At 39.9% G+C, this 23,467-nt stretch overlaps 1 protein-coding gene across 2 annotated transcripts in view; it reads right to left on the bottom strand.

The window, feature by feature from the left end:
• Window positions 1-20,696, bottom strand: part of S6kII (Ribosomal protein S6 kinase II) — a 362,049-nt gene extending 341,353 nt beyond the window's left edge. For both annotated transcript variants that reach the window (XM_068226656.1, XM_067143003.2), the window contains exon 1: window positions 20,533-20,696. In XM_068226656.1, coding sequence (XP_068082757.1) covers window positions 20,533-20,589 — 57 coding nt within the window. In that variant the 5' untranslated portion in view covers window positions 20,590-20,696. The remainder of the gene's footprint in view (window positions 1-20,532) is intronic.
• Between the last annotated feature and the right edge of the window lie 2,771 nt (window positions 20,697-23,467).

The following is a 23,467-nucleotide window of genomic DNA, read 5'->3' as shown; positions in this document are numbered from 1 at the left end:
AACTAGCGCCGACCTCTTTTGCTACCATGTTTTTCCTTCATTCCCAACTAGATATACCGGCTCCCTTCACAAAGCTGCAGGTTGTTCTTATTGGGTCTTCTTGGATTTTTTCTCTCTCTTCACCTGGTAGTCCTAGAGTGGAGAGTCTGATTCTACCCAGCGCCTCACATTCGAAAAGTAAGTGTTCAGCTGATTCCTCTGCTTCATTGGATTTCCTACTTATATTGTCTCTTAGTACTCCAATTCTATGTAGGTGTTTTTTCAGATGGCAGTGTCCTGTCAACAGTCCTACTGCCCATCTTACATTTTCTCTGCTGAGTTTCAACAGTTCTTTAGTATGCTTCTTGAAGGGTCCTTTTATCAGTTCCTTTGCAAGTCTGCATCCTGGAGTATTTTTCCAGTTTTCCATTTGTTTCTTTTGTACCCATTTCCATTGTAGTGCCGGGCTTGCCCATAGGAAATCTCGCATACAGGTTCTGGTCCTACAAAATGTGTTTCTGCCCCTTTCCTGGCCAGATTATCTGCCTTTTCATTTCCTTCTATACCTGCATGCCCTAGTACCCATGTCATTTTGACAATGTTTTACTTTGAGAGCTTCAGGAGAAGTGAACGGCAGTACCAGAAAATTCCGGATATTATCCGGACTGCTTCTAGTGCCTTAACGGCCGCTCGGCTGTCTGTAAAAAGTGAAAATGTTCTTATTCCTATAGTTCATTTTCAGATTTTCTTGAAGACATGTTGTGATAGCTATCACTTCCACTTGAAATACTGTAGTGTGTTTGCCCAGGCTCATCTGGATTGATCTCTCAGGTCTTCCCCCGTTGATACCTCCTCCTGTGCCACCCCCTGATTCTTAAGTTAATTGTCCGCAAATATATTTTTCCCCTTGAGAATAGTGAACCAATTCGCATTCCTGGAAAATATCTTAAATTGTGACCTGATACTTCAACCGTATTCGACAGTCAGTTTCTGCAGAACATTAATTTACCTCAAGGAAGAAAGTACCCTAAAAAGCGTGAAGAGCGATTGCCACAGAGAGACGAAGGAGCGTTTAAACGTTGGTGTGAAGAAGCTAATTTCAGACTTCAACGATAAATATGTGAGCCCATTCTGCGTGATTATGAAAGATGTTAAGTGTTCTCAATACCTAGTGTAGATATTCTGTCGATATTAGCGAGTGACGTAGAAATTCAAGAGTATTTTAGAATATCGTTTTACCAGAAGAAAAATTTAAGTTGATATTAGGATGTGAGAGCCTCCGTGGCTCAGGCGGCAGCCTCTCACCGCTGGGTTCCGTGGTTCAAATCCCGGTCACTCCCTGTGATTTGTGCTGGACAAAGCGGAGGCGGAACAGGTTTTTCTCTGGGCGGTTTTCCCTGTCACATTTCAATCAAGCAACACTCACCATTATCATTTAATTTCATCTATCTCATTGCCCCAGAGTGCGACGGCTTCTGTAGCCTGCACAATTCCTATCCTGCCGCTAGATGGGGGCTTCATTCATTCCATCCCTGGAAAAAGGCTGTGGATTTTTATTAGGATATGAAGACCGAAGGGAGTGGCCGAACGTGTTAGCGTGCTACGGCTATGGATCTGAGCTCTGCATTGGGGAGACAAATGACTTCGAGTCGCACCCTCGGCTGACTGAGAATGGTTTTCTGCGGTTTTCCATTTTCACTTCCAGGCAAATACCGGGACAGTTCTCATTCATCGGATGGCACTTCTCCTGTCTCATACATCTTACACACTAAATGGAATAACCCTGCCATGCTGGTTTCTCCGAAGACAGTCAGTAATTTAGAGGGAATGTCATCAATTCCAGGTGCCTTGTTCCTAGTTAGGTCTCACACAGCACTGTCACATTCTGACCTCAAAATTTGATCTCCTATTTCATCTGCATCAACAGCCTCTTCTTGTTCCAGAACCAAACCATCTACAACTTTACCTTGATACAACTGATGGATATGTTCCTGCCATCTCTCTGCTTTGTCTTTCCCTAGAAGTGGCTTTCCGTCTGAGCTCTTAATGTTCATACATCTAGATTTCTTTTCTCCAAAGGTTTCCTTGACTTACTGTATGCAGCACCTACCTTTCCTAGAACCATACAACCTTCGACATCGTTGCACTTCTCGTTCAGCCGTTCTTCCTTACCTACTTGGCACTTTCTACCCATTTCATTCTTTAATTGCCGGCATTCCCTTCTGCCCTCTTCATTTCTAGCATTCTTGTAATTTCGGCGTTCATCAATCAGGTCTAGTATATTCTGAGTTATACACTAATTCTTAGTAGATCTTGTCTTCCTTCCTAACATTTCTTCAACAGGCCTACTGACATTTTTCAAGACTATCCACTCTTCCTCTATTGTGTTTCCTTCAGCGTTTTCATTTAATCCTCGTGCAACATATTCCTTGAGACAATCCCTCAAACTCCTTTCTTTCAACTTGTCTAGAACCCATTTCCTTGTATTCCTTCCTTTCTTCAGATGGCATTTCATGACCAACAAGTTGTGGTCAGCGTCCACGTCTGTTCCTGGGAAAGTTCTGCAATCCAGCACCCGATTTCTGAATCTCTGCCTAATCAAAATGAAGTCTATTTGATACCTTCCTTTGTCTCCAGCGCTCGTCCACGTATACAGCCGTCGTTTGTGGTGTTTGAACGAAGTATTAGCAAGGACTAAATTACAATCAGTGCAGAATTCAACTAGCCGACTTCCTCTTTCGTTCCTTTGTTCCAATCCGAATTCTCCTACAGTATTACCTTCTCTTCCTTGGCCTACCACTGCATTCCAGTCTCCCATCACAATTAGATTCTCGTCACCTTTTACATACTGTATTAAATCTTCTATCTCTTTATATATTATTTCGATTTCCTCATCATCCGCTGAACTAGTAGGCATATAGACCTGCACTATTGCGGTGGGCACTGGTTTGGTGTCTATCTTGACAATAATTCTTTCACTGTGCTGGTCGTAGTAACTTACCCGCTGCCCTATTTTCTTATTCATTATTAAAACTACTGCATTTCCCGTTTGATTTTGTGTTGATAATTCTGTAGTAGCTTGACCAAAAATCCTGTTCTTCCTGCCAACGCACTTCACTTATACAAACTACATCTAACTTTAGTCTATCCGTCTCCCTTTTCAGATTACCTAACCTACGACAACAATTCAAACTTCTAACATTCCACGCTCCGACTCACAGAATGCCAATATCCATCTTCCTGATGATCGCCCCCTCTTGTGCAGTCCCCACCCGGAGATCCGAATGGGGGACTAGTTTACCTCCGGAATATTTTACCCGGGAGGAAGCCACCATCAGTACATCATTTATGAAGAGAGAGCTGCATGTATTTGGGAGTTAGTTACGATTGTAGTTTCCCGTTGCTTTCAGCCGTGCAGTAGTTTCAACACAGCTAAGCCAGGTTGAGTATTATTACAAGGACATATCAGTCAATCATCTAGACTGCCGCCCTTGCAACTTCCGAAAGGCTGGTACCCTCTTTCGATGAACCATTCGTTAGTCTGGTTTCTCAACAGATACCCATCCGATATGGTTGCACCTGCGGCTCGGCTATCTGCTTCATTGGGACGCGCAAGCCTCCCCGCCGCGGCAAGGTCACATGGTTCGCAGGGGAGGGTATTTCCACTACCATAACATTATATATTTAAAAAAACTAGACTAATAAAGAACCCCTTTCTGCGTAAAAAGAAACCTTTCCAGGGAAAGTATTCTTGTTTTCTTACATCTACAATATATTTAAGACGTTAGATAACATACTTCGGCCTCGCCTTCACTTACACAACTTATCTTGGAAGTGTTATCTTCCAAACCGCGGCTATCTGTTAGCCCCTTGGCGCTGAACAGGAATCTGTGAACATCTCCAACTAATTCGATCTACTTGTATCAGCCACTCTACTTACTTTCACTTTGTAAAATCACAACCAAATAATCTTCCATTTTTCACTTTCCTGTTCAGATTCGCGTAACTGTTATGACCTCAGCAACGGCGGTTCGATGTCAAGTGTTAGGTAATCACGCAAAATCACAATAGTCAATATACAGAAGTACGCTCCTGCACAGCTATGAAACATCGAATAGTAGCACCGCTTTTACCTTCTGCCGTCCAGGCAGCATAATATTCCAGTTTGTCTCCCGCCGTCTCTGCGTTTTCTAGGCAAAAGCAATAACATTTAGTGTATTTATATAGAGTATGTCTGTTCCCCGTCTACAACAGGTTGGCCCAAAAAACTGCGGGACGGACTGAACTAAAATTTGGCACGAGTATAGCTGAGAAAATAGATTCACACATAAACCTATAGGTAACTTAATGTTCATTGTTTTCTTAATAGATGATGGTCACGTGAACGGCGCAACAATCTTGGCGCGTTTTCCAGCAGATGACAGTACAGCAATGAATAAATTAAGATTGTCGTTTGACCAACACAAGGCCGTATTTAAGTGGTACTGGAAGAAAACATGATGGAGGTACAACGGTTATGACGTAATGTGTACGGAACTCAGCCACCAATACGTACAGCACTTTATTAAATTCAGGATAAATTTGAAGGCGACGGTACTGTTCAGGATGTGCATAAGAAAAGGTCTAGCCGACCAAAAACGTCAGACTGCTGATTTCAGTGCTATAACTATTTTCCATATAAAACACTTTAAATAATTACAGTATTAAAAATAAAATTTTGAACGAGTAAATTTAAATCCGTAGAATCATGTATTGATAATTTCAGTAAACGGCCTGGCGAGGAGCAATTCAAAGTGAACGGTACCGTAAACACCACAACTGGGTGTACGGGGCTTCTGAAAATCCTCATATTCACGCGGACAAACATGTCAATCTACCCGGTGTTATTGTGTGATGTGGACTGTCATCGCGCGGTCTGACTGGCCCATTCTTCTTTGAAGGTACCGTAACAGGTGAGGTGTATCTTCTAATGCTGCAAACACCGATGTTACCTGCCATCTGAGAAGTGTTTGGATATGAAAGATTTTACCTGCAACAAGAAAGCGCTTCGCCTCACTACCACAGAGATGTTGAGCCTACTTGGATAAAAATCTACCTGGACGATGAATAGGTCGAAGAAGAGCTATTGAGTACCCACCACGGTCTCCAGATCTTACACCTCTTGACTTCTACCTATGAGGAACCTTAAAAAATGAAGTTTATCGAGAGAAGCCAGCTACACTGAAGGTGCTACGAGAAACCATCGAGGCGTCCTGTGCGGCTAACACACCGGCAACAATGAGAGCCGTACTTTGGTCAGCAATTCAGAGGCATCGACGTTGTTTAGCTGCTGATGGGGGTCATTTGAACACAAAATAACCTTCCCACCGTGCAAGAATTGTAACTCTATGTCATTTTGTTCCATTAATATTGACTATCAAAGAGTGTCTACATTTTTCTGGACCCCTCTGTACACTGGCGGAAAAAATATATTCAAACACCAAGAAGGGGTTGTGCTAGAATAATGAACGTTGGTAGGCGTGTTTATACATCTGAAAGATGACGTTGATTCAAATTTCCCGTTAATCGCATTAGCGTGGCGCTAGTAGCGGCCCCATGACCCTGCACATCAAGTTTGCTTTAAATACGGGCTGTACTGTGTGAGAGCGTTAATTACCAGTGAGATTGGACTGAGTGGGTCAAGAATGCCTTTACGGCGACGAAGAGGCTAGTATCAACAGCTCACTGTGGTTGAACGAGGCCGTATAACCGCGCTATTGCAGAACGACTTGGCAGGAATGTCTCCACGAGAAGGTACGCTCGCAAGAAGACCGGGCTCCGGATGTATCCGTGGCACCACCAAGAGAGGACCGCCGTATGGCTGTGGCACATCGGACTGCGTCTGCTGCAGCAATTCGAGTGGCAGTTGGCTACCAAAGTGATGCAACGAACTGTTCGAAATCGGTTACGCGAAGAACAGCTCCGAGTCAGACGCCCTGCGGCTTGCATTCCACTTACCCCAAACCACCGTCGTCTGCGACTTCAGTGGTGTCAAGCGATAGATCATTAGAAGATAGAGTGAAGGTCCGTTGTGTTTTCCGATGAAAGCCGGTTCTGCCTTGGTGCCAGTTATGGTCGTGTGTTGGTTAGGAGAAGGCCAGGTGAGCGCCAGCATTCCACCTGTCGGCGGAGTCTAACACATTAGACTTACACCGGGAGTTCTGGTCTGGGAAGCAATTTCGTATGACAGCAGGGGCACTCTTGCGGTTATCCCACGCACTCTGACTGCAGATGTGTACGACCGTCAGGTGATTCGACTTGTTGTGCTGCCATTTATGAACAACATTCCCGGGGATGCTTTTCAACAGGATAACGCATGCCCCATGCCGCTGTTGTAACCCAACGTGCTCGACATGTTACCTTGGCCTGGTCGATCCCCTCTGTCCCCAATTGAGCACGTATGGGACATCATTGGACGACAACTCCAACGTCAACCACAACCGGCATTAACCGCCCCTGTATTGACCGACCAAGTGCAACAGGCACGGAACTCCATCCTACACCTGTAAGACACAATGCATGCAAGTTTGTATGCCTGCATTCAACAGTCAGGCGATTACACCGGTTATTAATGGACCAGCATTGCACATTTGCGATGGCTTTTCTCGCGTGGATATTAACCTGTAGTCTATTACCTTTAATCAATTAAATATGTTACCTCATCAAATATATTACCAAAATTTCCGGAATTCTACATTCCTTATTTCATGGTGTTTGAATATTTTTCCGCCAGTGTATTTAGTTTTTTTTTCTTCAAGAAACTCGACGAAGCGTAACTAAGCAAATCCTATAAGCCGCTAATAGACACCGGGCTGCCGCTGGAGAGGAGTGGTGTGAGGCGAGGTCGTTTTGTTCCAAAGTATAACTACTAAACCCAAGATCTTCAGAAAATAACCTTTGATGAAACGTTATAATCCCGTGCCATCATAGAGTGCTTCCGGAATGGATTTCAGCGAATACGAGCCGCCACTATTCTGACAGCCGCGGCTGTCTGTACACTGGATCAAATCTTGGGCAATCTTTCACACCACCAGTATCACTGAATTGATCTTTTCTTACACTTCAGGGTTTTCTAAGTTTGAGGATCTCATTAGAAACCATTTAAAGAGCAATTGCAGCTACTCGGTTTTCTTATTCAACCCCTCCCATACTACGAGCCAAGAACATCCACACGTTCCATTTCACAATACCCGTGGATTGTTACCTCGATAATGGGTGTACAGTCCAAGCCAAACTTGGCCAGGTGTCCAGTTGTCTATTTTTGTTCTGTACTTTTTCTTCACTATGTACTGTATGTACTTAAAACTACCTAATAAGATGACAGTTTGAGTATTTATAATATACATGTGTACCAGAAATTTGATTGCATGCTCCAGTTTCCCCAATGAGAAATCCTACTTCAGACTTAGTTTTCAATCCTGTTAAGTACACCGGGTAGTCTCCCATATCGTCAAACTTCTCTCCCTTAATCTAATTATCGCCAGTAAGTTCATTCTTTCCATGTTGGTAGTGATTCGGGATGCATTATGTCTCGCACCTGGAAACAATGTACTGAACGGACAGACTGCCAACGAATTCTTGAGCATGATAATTTAAAATGTCACTATTGTTCATGATAAAGTCATATTCAAGGCCTGTTGCAGTGTATGCTTACTCCTTCCTTGATTAGAAAATACCTCTGTCATTATATACGGTAGTTCGTAGGCATACACGTAATCCAATAGCAGTTATACTGATGACTCTAATCAAATTAAGTTTTAAAGATAAATACTAAGGATAAGGATGATATTTCTTTCCATTTTATTATTTAAGAATACTTTACTCTTTGGAAACAGGTATAATAATGAACTTAAGCTGTAACAACGAAAATAAATTATTTTTTAACTTAACCTGATTGCTTCTATTTCTGTCACAGTTATACTTGCAATGGGATATTTAATTTTGGAACAAAGGAGGGAAAGCAGTTGTCCTCTTTGGCTATGGCCTTGCTCATGATGCATTTTGTGGTTATAAGATTACAAATCTTAAACTGTTCCTTGGAAATAAGGGTGTATATCATATTTTGTTTTTGATTTCGAATACTTGAAGTCCAGTCACAAAGAAATAATTCAAGGATGAGGTACCAGTAATGTGTATTTCTCCATATCATTACCAAAACACAACTCAGCTGCAAATTATTACAACAAGAAGAGTCACTGAACATAGCAATACTTGACAATGTGCAAAGACCAGCTGCCACACAAGCAAAAAGCCCTTATAGCCCATATCTTCTCTGTCCAGGCATTTCCCTGAATCCCATACACAAACAAAACATGACACCACACAAATCACAGCAAAGATCTCAATTGCTCTAGGCTACAGATACCTAAACAGTGTTTAGAAATTTCAACACACACTGATAAAATGAGAAGAGAGACAGGCATATTACATACTGTTAGAGGGACATTTCCAAATTATGGAGAACAACTCATGCAAGGTGTGTGTGCATCCCAACGCTGATGGGCAGTGCTGTGGGGCTACAAGAGCAAGCACAGCATCAGCCAGTGCTCTCCTTCCACATCAGTCCACACTACATGCATTAGTACCCCATTATTTTCCAGTTAAGTGTGTCATGTAGAACACTATCATGTAACATGGCATTAAGTTCAATGTGCCTTAGCTTTAAGCAATCAAGCATTAAGATGGAACACCTCAAAATCTTTTTATGGTATCAGGACCATCCAAGTCGATGCTATTAATAAGTATCACAACATGCACAGGGAGATTCCTTGTTTTGTAGTTCAAATCAGTAATTGAGTCATCAAGTTCTTTTCATTTTTATACAGAAGCACCTTGCTTATCAATACTCGTACTTTCTCTAACTTTTCTGTAACATATCAGCAACCACACAGCTCTTGCTTCCATATTATTCATGAAAGAATTTTACGTCATGAATATTCCAACTACTTTCAGAACATGTACAACATAAATTTTTGGATGGAATAAATGCCGTACTCATATATTACCAAAATAGTTCAAAATGTTTTAAACAATTTAAAATTGCAAGGAATGTGAGGATCTATCTCCCTAAAAGAAAAACCAAACGAGTTACGATGACATCAAATTGATTTAAAAAGGTCGCATACACTAAGTTCCACTGAAACATAAGGCAATACTTGGAGTTTTAAAGGAGAAATATAGATGATGATGCTTGTTGTTTAAAGGGGCCTAACATCTAGATCACTGGCACCTAATGGTACAAAACGTAATGACACTTTAAAAGTCCAGAAACACCCACTGGCCAGAATTCAAAACGTGATGACAAAGAATGTATGAATGAATATCAATTTAAAACTATCAGTGGATCCGACCTTCAATGCCCCACATTCCCAGAAACTAGCGTAAAACAATAGTATTACTGGCCAAGGGACTGCTTCTAAAGTACAATCCTGAATCAATGATGCTTGTTGTCTGAAGGAGTCCAAAATCCAGGTCATTGGCCCCTAATAATGGTACTTATTGCTAGTAAAGCAGAACCATGGTATTTGTCATGTTGCAGTACTAATCAAAAGTAGCATAGACTTGCGGGCACTATGGTACTACTTACAGGTAATGTAATACGCACATGTAATGCAGACCTATGGTGTTTCTCACATTGCGGCACCACTTACAGGCAATGCAAACCTATAGTGTTCTTCACATAAGTGTACTAATCACAGGGACTCGTACTATCCCATGGTTCATCATCATCATCATCATCATCTAAAGGCTTCGCCTTGTCGCTGCAACCATTGATCTCTTCTCTCTGCGATCCTTTTCATCTCTCCATAACCTTGGCATCCCATCATCTCAGCTACCTCTTCAATGATCTTCTTCCGTGGTTTCCCTCTGCCTTTCTTTCCCATCACCTTGCCTTCGAACCAGTTCTTTATGAAGTTATTATGCCGGAGAATGTGACCGAAAACTGATGCTTTTCTCCTTTTTATCGCTGCTGATTTACATACTGTTGCTGCTAATCACAAATCTATTGTGTACCTAACAAGTAAAGGCAACCCATGGTGTTCCCCGCGTGATGGTACTAATTACAAGTAGTCTCATGATTCTAATTCGATCATCCATTGGTCACCCCTTTTAGTCACCTCTTAAGACAGGCAGGGGATACAGTGGGTATATTCTTTGTCTGCATCCCCCACCCACGAGGGGTGAAGGAGAAATATATTAAAATGAACTGACAATGAAGAGCTCCCTATCGAGTGTGATGAATGCATTTGGCTAATTGGGTATCACATTAAATTATAACCAATTTCAGCACATTATAAGACTAAATGCCCTTTTGCTCTGAGAATAAATATTAGCAACTAAATCACTTTCAGTGCAAAACTCTAAACACATGATAATATAACACTGGCTCAAGTGCTTAGTCTAATTACAGATTTTCTATGCACTTTATTACACCCATTGATGTCTTATTTGGCACAATTAAAAGAAAAAATAAATTTAAGAAGAAAAAGTTGTACAATAGTTCAAACAAATATCAAAGCCTATGGAATAAATACTAAATTCTTTTTTTAAATCAATGAACTAAAAAGCAGAAGTACTTCAGAAGTGCAAATATCTGAAGGAAAAAAAGGGCTGAATAAAAGGTGCGACGAGCAAATTGCTCCAGTGATTAAAAGGATAAACACGGAGAGAATTTTGAGCGATGACAGAGACAATGTTGATATGCACTTCAAACAGCACAAACAAAGCCAAAATCTGAACGTGTCACAAGGAATTCCCTCTCGCATTCCGAGCATAAGTCTATTTGAATGGTTTAAAATAAAACACATTTTAGAATTTTTTTTTTTTATGGAACCCAAGTCTGGAACTAAAGACATGGAAAGAAGCTTAAACGACATATCTCTAATGTTTACTGATGTTTTCACAATCCATAATACGAGAGATTGTCTCTTTTAGAGCACATAAGATGAAAGAATGCCAACCTACACATCTCTATGCTCAATATGTCTAAAATGCACATGTCTTCCTTGGTAACCTAGACCCTGCCATAGTAACCCTGTCTAGACTGTATGAAATTTTTGAACTACACACATTGTCTTGGTTACACTTTCTTCATCCCACATTCAAGAGTCAACAGAACATGTGTAGAGATCACAAATAAGAATTCCCCGTCCAAAGGTTTTATTTAGTTGTGCATTTTCTGCCAATAAACCTATACAGAAAATATTAATAACCATATTTTTCTTTCTCTCTCTCTGAATCGTACACATTAAGTATTACAAACATGAGACTTCTGAGAGATATAATGCACTCCTGTGAGTACAGTTCCATTTAGAATGCTAGGTATAAAGTGAAGGTTACATAGTTACCAACCTTATAACCCATCCCTTTATTCGAGACCTGATCTGACAAGTCAATGGGAATAGAAGATATACAAATCACTACAACACGAACTGCAATTTCATCTGTATTTAGAAAATGCCCAGTAGCTTTCTTCCCCTATATAAAAGCATAATATTTAATGACAGTGTTAGAATGTTGCATTAAAAAAAGACAACATCCAAGACCACAGAAGTAGCGTGGACATGGATCAAGACAAAACGCTACAGATCAGATAGTTACAGAGTTCTTCAGTTCCACTCATTTCCTGGAGAGCAATGATGTAGTGTGGACCCATATGGAATTCTTCCCCTGATATGCAGTTAAGAGTTAAGCAAAGCTGAGCAAAAGCAAGATGCTGTGAGCTCCTAGAAGAGTTAAGATTAGTATACGGTATGCAAAAAGCTTGGCACCAACAGGGACAAACAATGTTAAAAAGTCAGAAGAGATATAGCTGATGTGGATTCAAATATGATACATAAAAATTCAAAAAAATTGTTCATAAAACAAATAGACCTAAAAGAGTAACATGACTGAATTTATGAATATAAATGACTGCTTCTTTAAAATACTTGCCCTGGTGCCAAGCCTAATACTTCAAACAGATGCTAAACAAATGGGTGAATCAACCAGCCACCTCAATCAAGAACTACAAATAGTAGAACTACACACAAGATATGCAACATGAAGAAAGTTGTCGGCCATAAGTAGACAGCTTCCTTCATAGCCGCGTGGGTTTACCTACAGAGTAAATCCTTAGTCCACATATGGACCTGGACACTCCATTAGCTGCAAAAATAAAAAAGTACTTTAGACACAAGTTCCTAATTCTCACACTAGGCAATAAAAACTGTATGGCAGAAAAGCATTTAAAACACAACACAGAATAGCCTTCTACACCTAGTATGTGACATAATGATACTGCTGAACACATTACTTTAGTTCAATGGCCATCAAACAGCTAACTCAATCCAAACTATTTGACTACTATCGGTCAAAATCATTTGATTCAGACAACAAATAAGGTTATCATGCCAAACCATCTGGCATACTACTATAGCCTTGAAGTATTCAAAATTTTAAACATCTTAACCATTAAAGTAATAATAATGTTATTGTTTTTACATCCCAATAACTACTTATGCCGGTTTTCGGAGACGCCGAGGTGCGGGAATTTTGTCCGACATTCATTCCTACCGTTTGTTACACAATACATGAGCAAGCTAATCAAGGGCAAACTGATCTTAGAGAAATATTATAAGGGCTTACAAACAGTGCATACCTTACACAAATTCCTCGCCGTACATTATAGACCTTGGGAGATGGCTCATTCTGCACATCATAACTTCAGAACCTTTGTAAAAATTAAATCAACTCTAAATAGAATGTCTCATCAAATAAATACAAATTGTGAGATCACCAATGAACGTATTTACATGGTTGAGGTCTTAAACGAAAACCCAGAGTTTCAATACTGGTAACAGTTCAAAAAAAAGTTTGAGACCTCTAGAACAGTGTTGTACATGCTGAGTTAAAGCTTCCTCTCTTCAACTCAACGTATGGATGAAAGTCTTGAAACATTTGAGCAGGAGGGAGAATTACAAGATCGTCTGATGGCTGATAGGTTCGTATCAGCCTGGCTGTTGGTCGCTCAGTTCCCTCAGAGCTTCCAAACTTTCTGAACTCCCAGCACATACCAACAGAGTTGATTTGAGTCTACTTTACCCAAGATGAATCCAGTTACACAAGGAAGACCGGCAAAACAAGGCCACGTTTCCCATCCTGAATCAGGGTGTAAGAACTTCATACAGATACCTGCTGAAAAGAGCAGATTAAATAAACACTGAACAGTCTTGCAAAAATCCTTTGCTGGAAAATTATACAATATCTGAGCAGTCTTTATGTGCTACGAATATTCATGAAACACAGCATGTTTAAACTTCGGACTATCGTCGCAACATGCCACTAGTTTCATATAATTCTGCACATATATATGGAACCATGTGACCTTGTTGTGGTTAGGTGGCTTGCCCAATGAAGCAGACAGCCAAACTGAAGGGGTAAGTTACCTATCGAGAGACCAGACTAACAAATGGTTCATCAAAAGGGAAGCAGCAGCCTTACGGAAACTGCAAAGGCAACAGTCTGGATGATTGACTGATATGGCCTTGTAAAAATATTTAACATGGCTTAGCTGTGTTGATACTGCTACACGGTTGAAAACAACGGGGAAACTACAGTCTTAATTAATCCCCGAGGACATGCAGCTCTTTCTGTATGAATTAATTACGTACTGATGATGGCTTCCTCCTGGGTAAAATATTCCAGAGGTAAAATGGTCCCCCATTCGTATCTTCAGGTGGAGACTACACGGAAGGGGGCAATCATCAGAAAGATGACTGCCGAAATTTTTGCGACTCGGAGCATGAAATGTTAGAAGAATGAATCATTGTGGTAGGTTAAAGAATCTAAAGAGGGAAATGGATAGACTAAAATGAGATGTAGTTGGTATAACTGAAATACGTTGGCAGGAAGAGCAAGATTTTTAGTCAGAGAACTACAGAATTATCAACACAAAATCAAACACAGAAAATGCAGCAGTTTGTTTAATAATGAATAAGAAAATAGGGCAGCGGGTGGGCTACTATAACCAGCATAACGAACAAATCAATGTTGTCAAGAGAGACACCACGCTAAAGCCCACCACAATAGTGCAGGTCTATATGCCTGGTAGTTTAGCAGATGATGCAGAAATCGAAAGAATATATGATTTAATACAACACGTAAAAGGAGATGAGAATCTACAGTAATTGTGATGGCAGGCTAGAATGCAGATGTATGCATAGGAAGAGAAGGTCCGTAAGAGAATTTGGACTGGAACGAAGGAATGGAGGAGGAAGTCAGCTAGTTGAATTCTGCACCGATCATAGTTTAGTCCTTGCTAATACTTGGTTCAAACACCACAAATGACGGCTGTACACGTGAATAAGACTGGGGACATAAGAAGATTATCAAACAGACTTCATTACAATTAGGCAGAGATTCAGAACCAGCTGTCGGATTGCAAGACGTTCCCAGGAACAGATACAGACTCTGACCACAACTATGTGGTTATGAAATGTCACCTGAAGTTGAAGAAAGGAAGGACTGCAAGAAAATGGGATCTAGATTCGTTGAAAGAAACGAGTGTGAAGGATTGTTTCCAGGACCATATTGCATAAGGACTAAATGAAAAGGCTGAAGGAAACACAATACATCAAACGAGTTGGCCGTGAGGTTAGGGGCGAGCAGCTTTGAGCTTACATTCGAGAAATAGCGAGTTCGAACCCTACTGTCGGCAGCCCCGAAAATGGTCTTCCATGGTTTCCCCATTTTCACATGAGGCAAATGCTGGGGCTGTACCTTAATTAAAGCCATGGCTGCTTGCTTCCTTCCCACTCCTAGCCCTTTCCTATCCCATTGTTGCCATAAGATCTATCAGCGTCTGTGCGAAATAAAGCAACTTGTAAAAAAACAAACACAATAGACGAAAAGTGGACAGTCATAAGGAATGAGATCAGTAGAGCTACTGAAGAAAAGTCAGGAAGGACGGTAAGATAAAGTAAGAATCAATGAACTTGGGAGATATTAGAGACGAATGATGAACGGCGAAAATACAAGAATGCAAAAAATTAGGAAGGCAGAAAAGAATACAGGTGATTAAAGAATGAAGTAGATACAATGTGCAGTGCAGCTAAGTAAGAATGGCTGAAAGAGACGTGCAAGGATGTTGAAGGTTGAAGTCAGAATTTGACAGACCTTTGAGACCACAAAATATGAATTTCATATTTCCATATTGACAGCTAAACTAATATTCTTTAATTCACTGTAACAATGATTTATTTTCGAACAGTATCCTCCTTATTCAATACCTTATGGTTAATGTGAATTTTAAAATAAATTTCACATTCGTTACAACTATGCATGTTTCGATCCTAACTGGATCAATTGTCAATTTTAGCTATCTACTGAAGATGATCCAATTACTGAATGCCATAGGAGAAACCAGCATGGCGAGGTTATTCCATTTGGTGCATACGATGTATACGATACAGAAGAAGTGCCATCCAATTTTAGACAAAATGTTATGCCTATTCCCAAAATATCAGGTGTTAACAACTGTGACAACTATCCCACCATTACTTTAGTATCTCACACTTGCAAAATTTTAACATGTATTATTTACAGAAGAATGGGAAGACAAGTTGAAGCTGAGTTGGGAGGAGATCAGTCTGGCTTCAGAAGAAATGTAAAGGAACAAGTGAAGGAATCCTGACCTTATGCCTGATCTTAAAGGACCAAATTAAAAAAGACAAGCCTGCATACATGATATTCATAGATTTAGAAAAGGTATTCAATAATACTGACTGAACCAAGCGATTTGAGACTCTAAAGGTGATCAGGATCAGATACAGAGAAAGAAGCATTAGCTACAATCTGCACGGAAATCAGTCTGCAGTGATAAGAATCAAAGGCTATAAAGAAGGAGTAGTACAATACGAAAATAAATAAATGCAAAAACCGTAACGGAGTGCAGTTGGATGAAGTCAGGTGATGCAGGAAATATTACATTTTTTTTTTTTTTTTTTTTTTTTTTTTTTTTGCTAGGGGCTTTACGTCGCACCGACACAGATAGGTCTTATGGCGACGATGGGATGGGAAAGGCCTAGGAGTTGGAAGGAAGCGGCCGTGGCCTTAATTAAGGTACAGCCCCAGCATTTGCCTGGTGTGAAAATGGGAAACCACGGAAAACCATCTTCAGGGCTGCCGATAGTGGGATTCGAACCTACTATCTCCCGGATGCAAGCTCACAGCCGCGCGCCTCAACGCGCACGGCCAACTCGCCCGGTGGAAATATTACATTCAGAAAAAGTCCTAAAGGAAGTATATGAATATTGTTACTTAGGTAGTAGTAGAATAACTTTTTTTTTGCTAGGGGTTTTACGTCGCACCGACACAGATACGTCTTATGGCGACGATGGTATAAGAAAGGCCCAGGAGTTGGAAGGAAGCGGCCGTGGCCTTAATTAAGGTACAGCCCCAGCATTTGCCTGATGTGAAAATGGGAAACCATGGAAAACCATCTTCAGGGCTGCTGATAGTCGGATTCGAACCTACTATCTCCCGGATGCAAGCTCACAGCCGCGCGCCTCTACGCGCACGGCCAACTCGCCCGGTAGTAGAATAACTAATGGTGGCAGAAGTAAGGACGACATAAAAATGCAGACTAGCACAAGCAAGAAAGGACTTTCTTAAGAAATATGCTCACTTCGAACATTGATATAGGAATTAGAAAGACGGTTTTGAAGACTTTTGTCTGGAACGTGGCATTGTATGGAAGTGAAACATGGACAGTAACTAGTTCAGAAAGAAAGATAACACAAGCTTTTGAAATGTGGTGTTACAGAAGAATGCCAAAGGTGAGATGGGTAGATCAAAACACAAATGAAGAGATATTGAATCAAATTGGTGAGAGGGGGATGATTTAGCAAAATTTGACCAGAAGAAGGGATAGAATGATAGGACACATCCTAAGACACCCAGGACTTGCTCAGTTAAATTTTGAGAGAAGCATATACAGTAAAAGCAGCAGAAGTAGACCAAAGTATAAATGTGACAAACAGATTAGAGTAGATGTAGTAGCGCAGAAATGAAAAGGTTAGCACAGGATAGGGTGGCATGGAGGTCTGCATCAACTCTGTCTACGACTGATGACCTAAACAACAACAACATTATGGATAAACCTGGGATCATATGGAGGATATTTAAGTCTGTGCTATATACAAACATAACAGGGATCAAAGATTGGCAGATGACATTCTACCCTCAAAGTTTAGCACTAGGATACAGTTTAGATCGTATTAGCCTATATCTCAACGATCACGGATGACATCACTAAACTTGGAAGCATAGCTTCCTGTTAAGTGGAAAGAGGTCTAAGAGGCTTAAGAGAAAGAAGCAAAAAATAAAACCTGCTGACAAGTTCTTGAAATGGGTTCTAACCAAGTCAGTTTTTTTAAATGTAAGATTCTATTTTACCACTTCTTTGCCATTTCATGGAAAAGGATGAGAATACAATTCCTTCATTTTTGGCCTTGAAACAGCTATTACGACCACCATATATAAGTTTAAATGCAGCCATGATGATGTGTTTGCAAAAATGTTTATTACATATTACTTTACACCTTCACTGTCAACATTACCTTTACACACAATCAAAAGAAAGACAAGGACAGTCAAGCAAGTTTTATCTTGTATTACGGTACATGAACCATACATAAGCTTGGATCCATGCCTATACCTTCTGGTATGGAACAGAACAGGTCTGTTACTTTCTTTAATTTGCCTGATATTAGGCTTTGACACCTCCGTGGCTCAGATGGCAGCGCGTCGGCCTCTCACCGCTGGATGCCGTGGTTCAAATCCCGGTCACTCCATGTGAGATTTGTGCTGGACAAAGCGGGGGCGGGGCAGGTTTTTCTCCGGGTACTCCGGTTTTCCCTGTCGTCTTTCATTCCAGCAACACTCCCCATTCTCATTTCATAGCATCTATCAGTTGTTAATCACTTTGGGAGTGGAGACTCCATCGTACTAATAGCCTATATATGATTCATTCATTACATCTCTGACCCGGTCATTGACTGGAAAACAGATTGTAGGTTTCCATTTCCTTAGGCTTTGACAATATGGCAGACCAAGGTACGAGAAATGCTAGTAACAACAGTCCTCACGTAAACAGTCTCTGAGATGAATGGTGTGAAAGTAGGGTCAGTTGGTAAAAATGTGTTAGTGAGTCAGCAGATTGATATGTAATAGCACAATCTGGTAGAGCAAGGAAAACAACAAGAATACGTTAGTCTCCTCATATGCATAGAACACCTCTACAATGACAACTGGGCTTTCTGCTGTCAGCTGATGACAAACTGTTGGAAGATCCTATTTGTGATATTATACACAAAATCATAATATAGAAACTGTTCAGTCATACAATCTTGGCAGTGCCTAACCTGCATACTTCATTCCAATAAGATCTACATTCTAAAAACAAGAACGTAGTTAAGTATATAATTAGGCTACAGGAAACAAAAATATTTGTCACTGGCTAATACAAGAACCGGTTCTAATTCTGCAGCTATATTATTAATATGAAAATGAAAACGTATAACCTGTTTTCCAGTCATTGAACGGGTCAGGGATGTAATGAACGAAACATATATAGGCTGTTATTACAATGGAATTCATGAAATTCATAACCCTTGATTACAATGGGGTCGCCACTCCCAAGGTGATTTGCTAATGGATGATAAATGCTATGAAATGATAATGGAGAGTGTTGGTGGAATGAAAGATGAAAGGGAAAACCGGAGTACCCGGAAAAAACCTGTCCCGCCTCCGCTTTGTCCAGCACAAATCTCACATGGAGTCACCGGGATTTGAACCACGGTATCCAGCGGTGAGAGGCCGATGTGTTGCCGTCTGAGCTACGGAGGCTCCTATTTTATTAATATATGACTGAAAAAGATACCATATGGTTTTAGCCTATATGTTCAGAGATACACTACTTCATTTTGCTCTCAGATGATTTGGCAGCCCTAGGTATCGTGTTCAAGCTGTACTTTCCACTGTGTCAACAAAAACCAGGCAAAGACAGATTATGAGAGGCAGCAGTCAGGCTGGCCACAACCATTCAATTTTATCACATCCTTGCTCCCAAAGCAACAGCAGCCCTTAACAATAAGTACAAAGTAACATGTCCTGAATGCAGGTAGAAAGTGAAGTGTATGCCTAATGGCTAGTAGACCACAAAAGCTACACATAAAATATAACTTAGTAACAAAATTCCATAAACATGATCTTGCTTTTTTTTTGAAAAAATATTTCAAATTTAAACATTAAAATATGCAGTAAACATTAAAACATTATGCAACAAGTCAAGATTAGCCTACAATTTACAATAAAACTGTCTATCACACAAAAGCAGTGCAACTTGAGCAAATCATAACCAATGGCATGTGGTAAAATGAAAATAATATTCAGGACTTCATGTAGGCCTATTAATTCTCCATTTATTCTAGCAACATGGAAGAGTTAAAAGCTAAATAACTTTAATAATTATCCCAAATGAACATTCAGAAAATAAATAATAATAATCATTCCAGCATTTGAGAGCTTTTTTTTTTTTTTTTTTTTTTTTACTAACTGCAAAACTTAACACATTGCAGTTGCATTGAATTACTAACAGAACTTGTATTAGGCCTACAATATTCATTATGCTTCCTCCTAAAGCAAACTGATACACTTATCACTGAAAACAACTCATACAATTGAGAGAGCGACTATTTACAGCAAAAGCTTTAAAATTCCATTTTGTAATTTTTTACATACACTTACCCTATCAGTACTAAAGATGTACACCAACATTCATACAAAGAATGAAGGGCATCATGCATCATAATATGTAAACTTACACAAATAATCTAAACATAGCCTAAACAAAGAATCTGTTGCATTGACTACGCACTGTCCTGAGGCAGTCCTTACCATTAACTGTTCAGTGCCAAACATACTGTACTTAATAACTAAGAACCATATGGATTATTAAGAAGCATCTACATTTTAATTCCATATTTTGAAAATGCCCTCAACGTAATTATGAATAGGTTTTATCATATGCATAAATACAGGTTAGTTCTAAGTGAAAACTGCCATTTAAACACATAACCAGGATCACAGACATAATATTGTTCGAAAATTTGAATCGACAATTATTGGAAAATTATTGTATATGTAAATCAAAACAGATAACAATATATATATATATATATATATATATATACACTGTGATAGGGATAAGATACTCAACACCCAACCTGAAAATGGTTTGAAAAGTGAGGTTAAATTGCTTGTCATTATCAAGACATTTGTTCCTGGTTCCAATTCTTGCTTTATTCGACAATTATTTCATACTTATTGCAGCAGCAGTTAGCAGCTACTACAACGATTTAGCTATACACAGAAATACCGTGTAACAATTCGGGATTAACTTGGGAAATGCCTCGAATGGACTGACATCAGGAAGCAACAGGATAAAATATGAACTCGATGACAATAACTCACCTCTTCTTCTTTGACTTGAACAGGTTGCCATGGATCTGCCAAGACAGCAAGCGGCATATCTGTTAATAATTCGCACAATATCAAGATTTGTTTTCTTTACACTTCACCACTATACACATACACATCCGTACGAACTAACCGGATATTAATTACAATATGGCGAAATAAACCCCGTCTAAGTATAGGTCAGTAGTGGCATCTGTACGGTGCGCATGAAAACAAACCAACTGACAGTTGCTTTACTGCCACGTTAGTCGCGTTCCATTGCTGTTGTTGCTGTTGTTGTTGAGAGAGCGTATGGGCCTTGTTATTTCACCCAGTCAAAAGTTTTGAAATAGTGAGAATACACTGATAATGACACAACCAACTTAAATATTTTCACTGATAAGTGCGCAAGTACAGAATGGAACAACACTGAGAGGCACAAAACTTAAATAAACAGTAGAAAAACAAATGAAGTGTGTAGAAACAAACACAGTGGAAGCAGGAGCATTTGACCTTGAGTAGATCAGAATTACGGAAGTTTACAAAACAATCTGGGCATCATCCAAATACTGACTGATCACGTGTATTACAGCAGGTGACTGGCTAAAAAGCAAACATGAGACATTGGTGGGAAGGGGGTGACGGAGATTTCATGAGACGAGAAAGAAAAATCAGGCGAGGAGAGTCATACACCGGACATTGAAATAATATAGGCCTATGATTCGCATCAGCGTTCGGTATTCCACATATGCAGGAGGAATGGGAGGTGAAGCGAAATCTATGTTCATACAGAGGCGTGAGTGCATGATTGTAACAAAGGCGAATAATGTTAGTAATATGACGACGAGAATAAATACCCTTCGTATACCAGGGGTGAGTTGGAATAACAGACTGGATATTGTAGTAGAATCGTCCTTTATAGAAAGCAGAATGATTCTAGTCTTCTTGCCACTGACGATAGGCTGTATTTTTTAGAAGAGGATAAAATGCAGGCAATGGAACAGCGATATGAAGTTGGGAATTGCCATCGCGAGCGGCTCGTGTGGCAAAAAAAAAAAAAAAATCAGCTTGTTCATTTCCATAGATAGGGGAACCTGTCCTGAAATGACATACTTCGACAAAACGACACACCGGTCGTTTCTCCTAAATGACGCATGGAGCAGCACTTATCTCTAGCTTGAATTATTCATGGATTGGTAAGACTGGAGCAGAGTTTATAGCATTGCTGCTGTTGCCGCGGTTTTTGTGTAGTAGTGGAAATCTATCAACATCACGTCATTGAATTATGAAGTAAGTGTAATTCTATTACCAAATATGTTTAATTCAAATAACGTAACAAAATTTTTACATATAGGGTAACGAAAAGCATTCATTCTGATTAATGTGTGGTATTTACATAACCCCTCACACCAGGCGTTTGTGAGCATTGCTGTGATGTGTTTGAGGTTAACATTGTTGATTAAATGACACACTATGTCATTTTACCCGAGCAAAGTTTAATTTCATCTTCCACCTTCACACTATTAAGACCATTGGTAATTGGACGAATATGACTAACCTCACGATTGTTGTTGTTGTTGTTGTTGTTCCTGTTGTTGGTGGCGGTGGTGGTTGTTGGTTAACCTTTTGAGGGCTGATGAATTTGTGGTCGCCAACCAGTTATTATTATTATTATTATTATTATTATTATTATTATTATTATTATTATTATTATTATTATTATTATTATTATTATTTGCAAAGATAATGGTTGGGAGTTACAAGAGAAGTAGTACTCGACAATCATGGGATAAAACAAATATGGAGCAAGTCATGAATGCCGTTACAAAAAATGGGCTGGTATCTTGCATCCAAGACCTTTAATGTCCCACAAGCTACGCTAAGGAGGAGAGTTCTAGGGAAAAATAAGAACGTAACTGGTGCTGATAAGGGACTGGGCCGCTATCAAACTACCTTTCATTTGTTCCTGGAGGTTGATCTTATACAGCACATTCAATATCTTGAATCTAGTCTTTTTGGTTTAACACTGGATGATGTTCGAAGGCTAGCCTATCAATTAGCTTAAAGTAATGGATTAGATTATCGTTTTAGCAAAGAAAAGAAGATGGCAGGTTAGTATATTTCTGATAAACTGTAAACTATTTGTTAGAAGGCTGTAGGATAGTGGCACTAATTTCATTTATCACAAATGTGTTTATCTTTCCTAGACTGGGAATGGTTACGTGGTTTTCGGAAGAGGCACCATGAGCTTTCATTGAGACGACCAGAAGCAACTTCAGCAGGAAGAGCCCGAGCATTCAATAAGCCACAAGTCTCTCTGTTTTTTGATAAATTAGAACTTGGTCTTACTCGGAACGGTATCCATCCAACAAGGATTTACAATGCAGACGAATCGGCTCTCTCCACAGTTCAGAGGCCCCAGAAGATTCTAGCTTCTAAAGGCAAGAAGCAAGTTGGTTCTATGACCAGTTTTGAAAGGGGTCAGCATGTGTCCGTAGTATGCTGTATGAGCTCTGCCGGCATTTTCATTCCGCCTAAAATAATATTTGCTAGAAAGAATTTCAAAAATGAACATTTTGATGGAGCACCTACAGGAACATTGGCTCTTATGAACGAAACGGGCTGGATGATAGGAGAACTGTTCCTTCAGTGGTTGAAACACTTACAACAACATGTCAATTCATCAAAAGAACAGAAGGTGCTTCTCCTACTCGATGGCCATGCTATTCATAAGCATGTTGATGTACTAACATATGCTAAGGACAATGGTATCATCATGCTCTCGTTCCCTCCTCACTGCACCCATCGGCTCGAGCCTCTGGATGTGGCATTCTTTGGACCACTGAAGACATATTATAATCAAGAAGTATCCAAATGGTTCAAAGCCCACCCAAGAAGAGTTGTTACCCAGTACCAAATGGCTAGTTTGTTTTCATTAGCCTACGGGAAA

The sequence above is a fragment of the Anabrus simplex genome, chromosome 3 (assembly GCF_040414725.1).
Source record: "Anabrus simplex isolate iqAnaSimp1 chromosome 3, ASM4041472v1, whole genome shotgun sequence".
Classification (NCBI taxonomy): domain Eukaryota; kingdom Metazoa; phylum Arthropoda; class Insecta; order Orthoptera; family Tettigoniidae; genus Anabrus; species Anabrus simplex.
The sequence above is the reverse complement of the archived record's forward strand: the minus strand, read 5'-3'. Positions and strand labels throughout refer to the sequence as shown.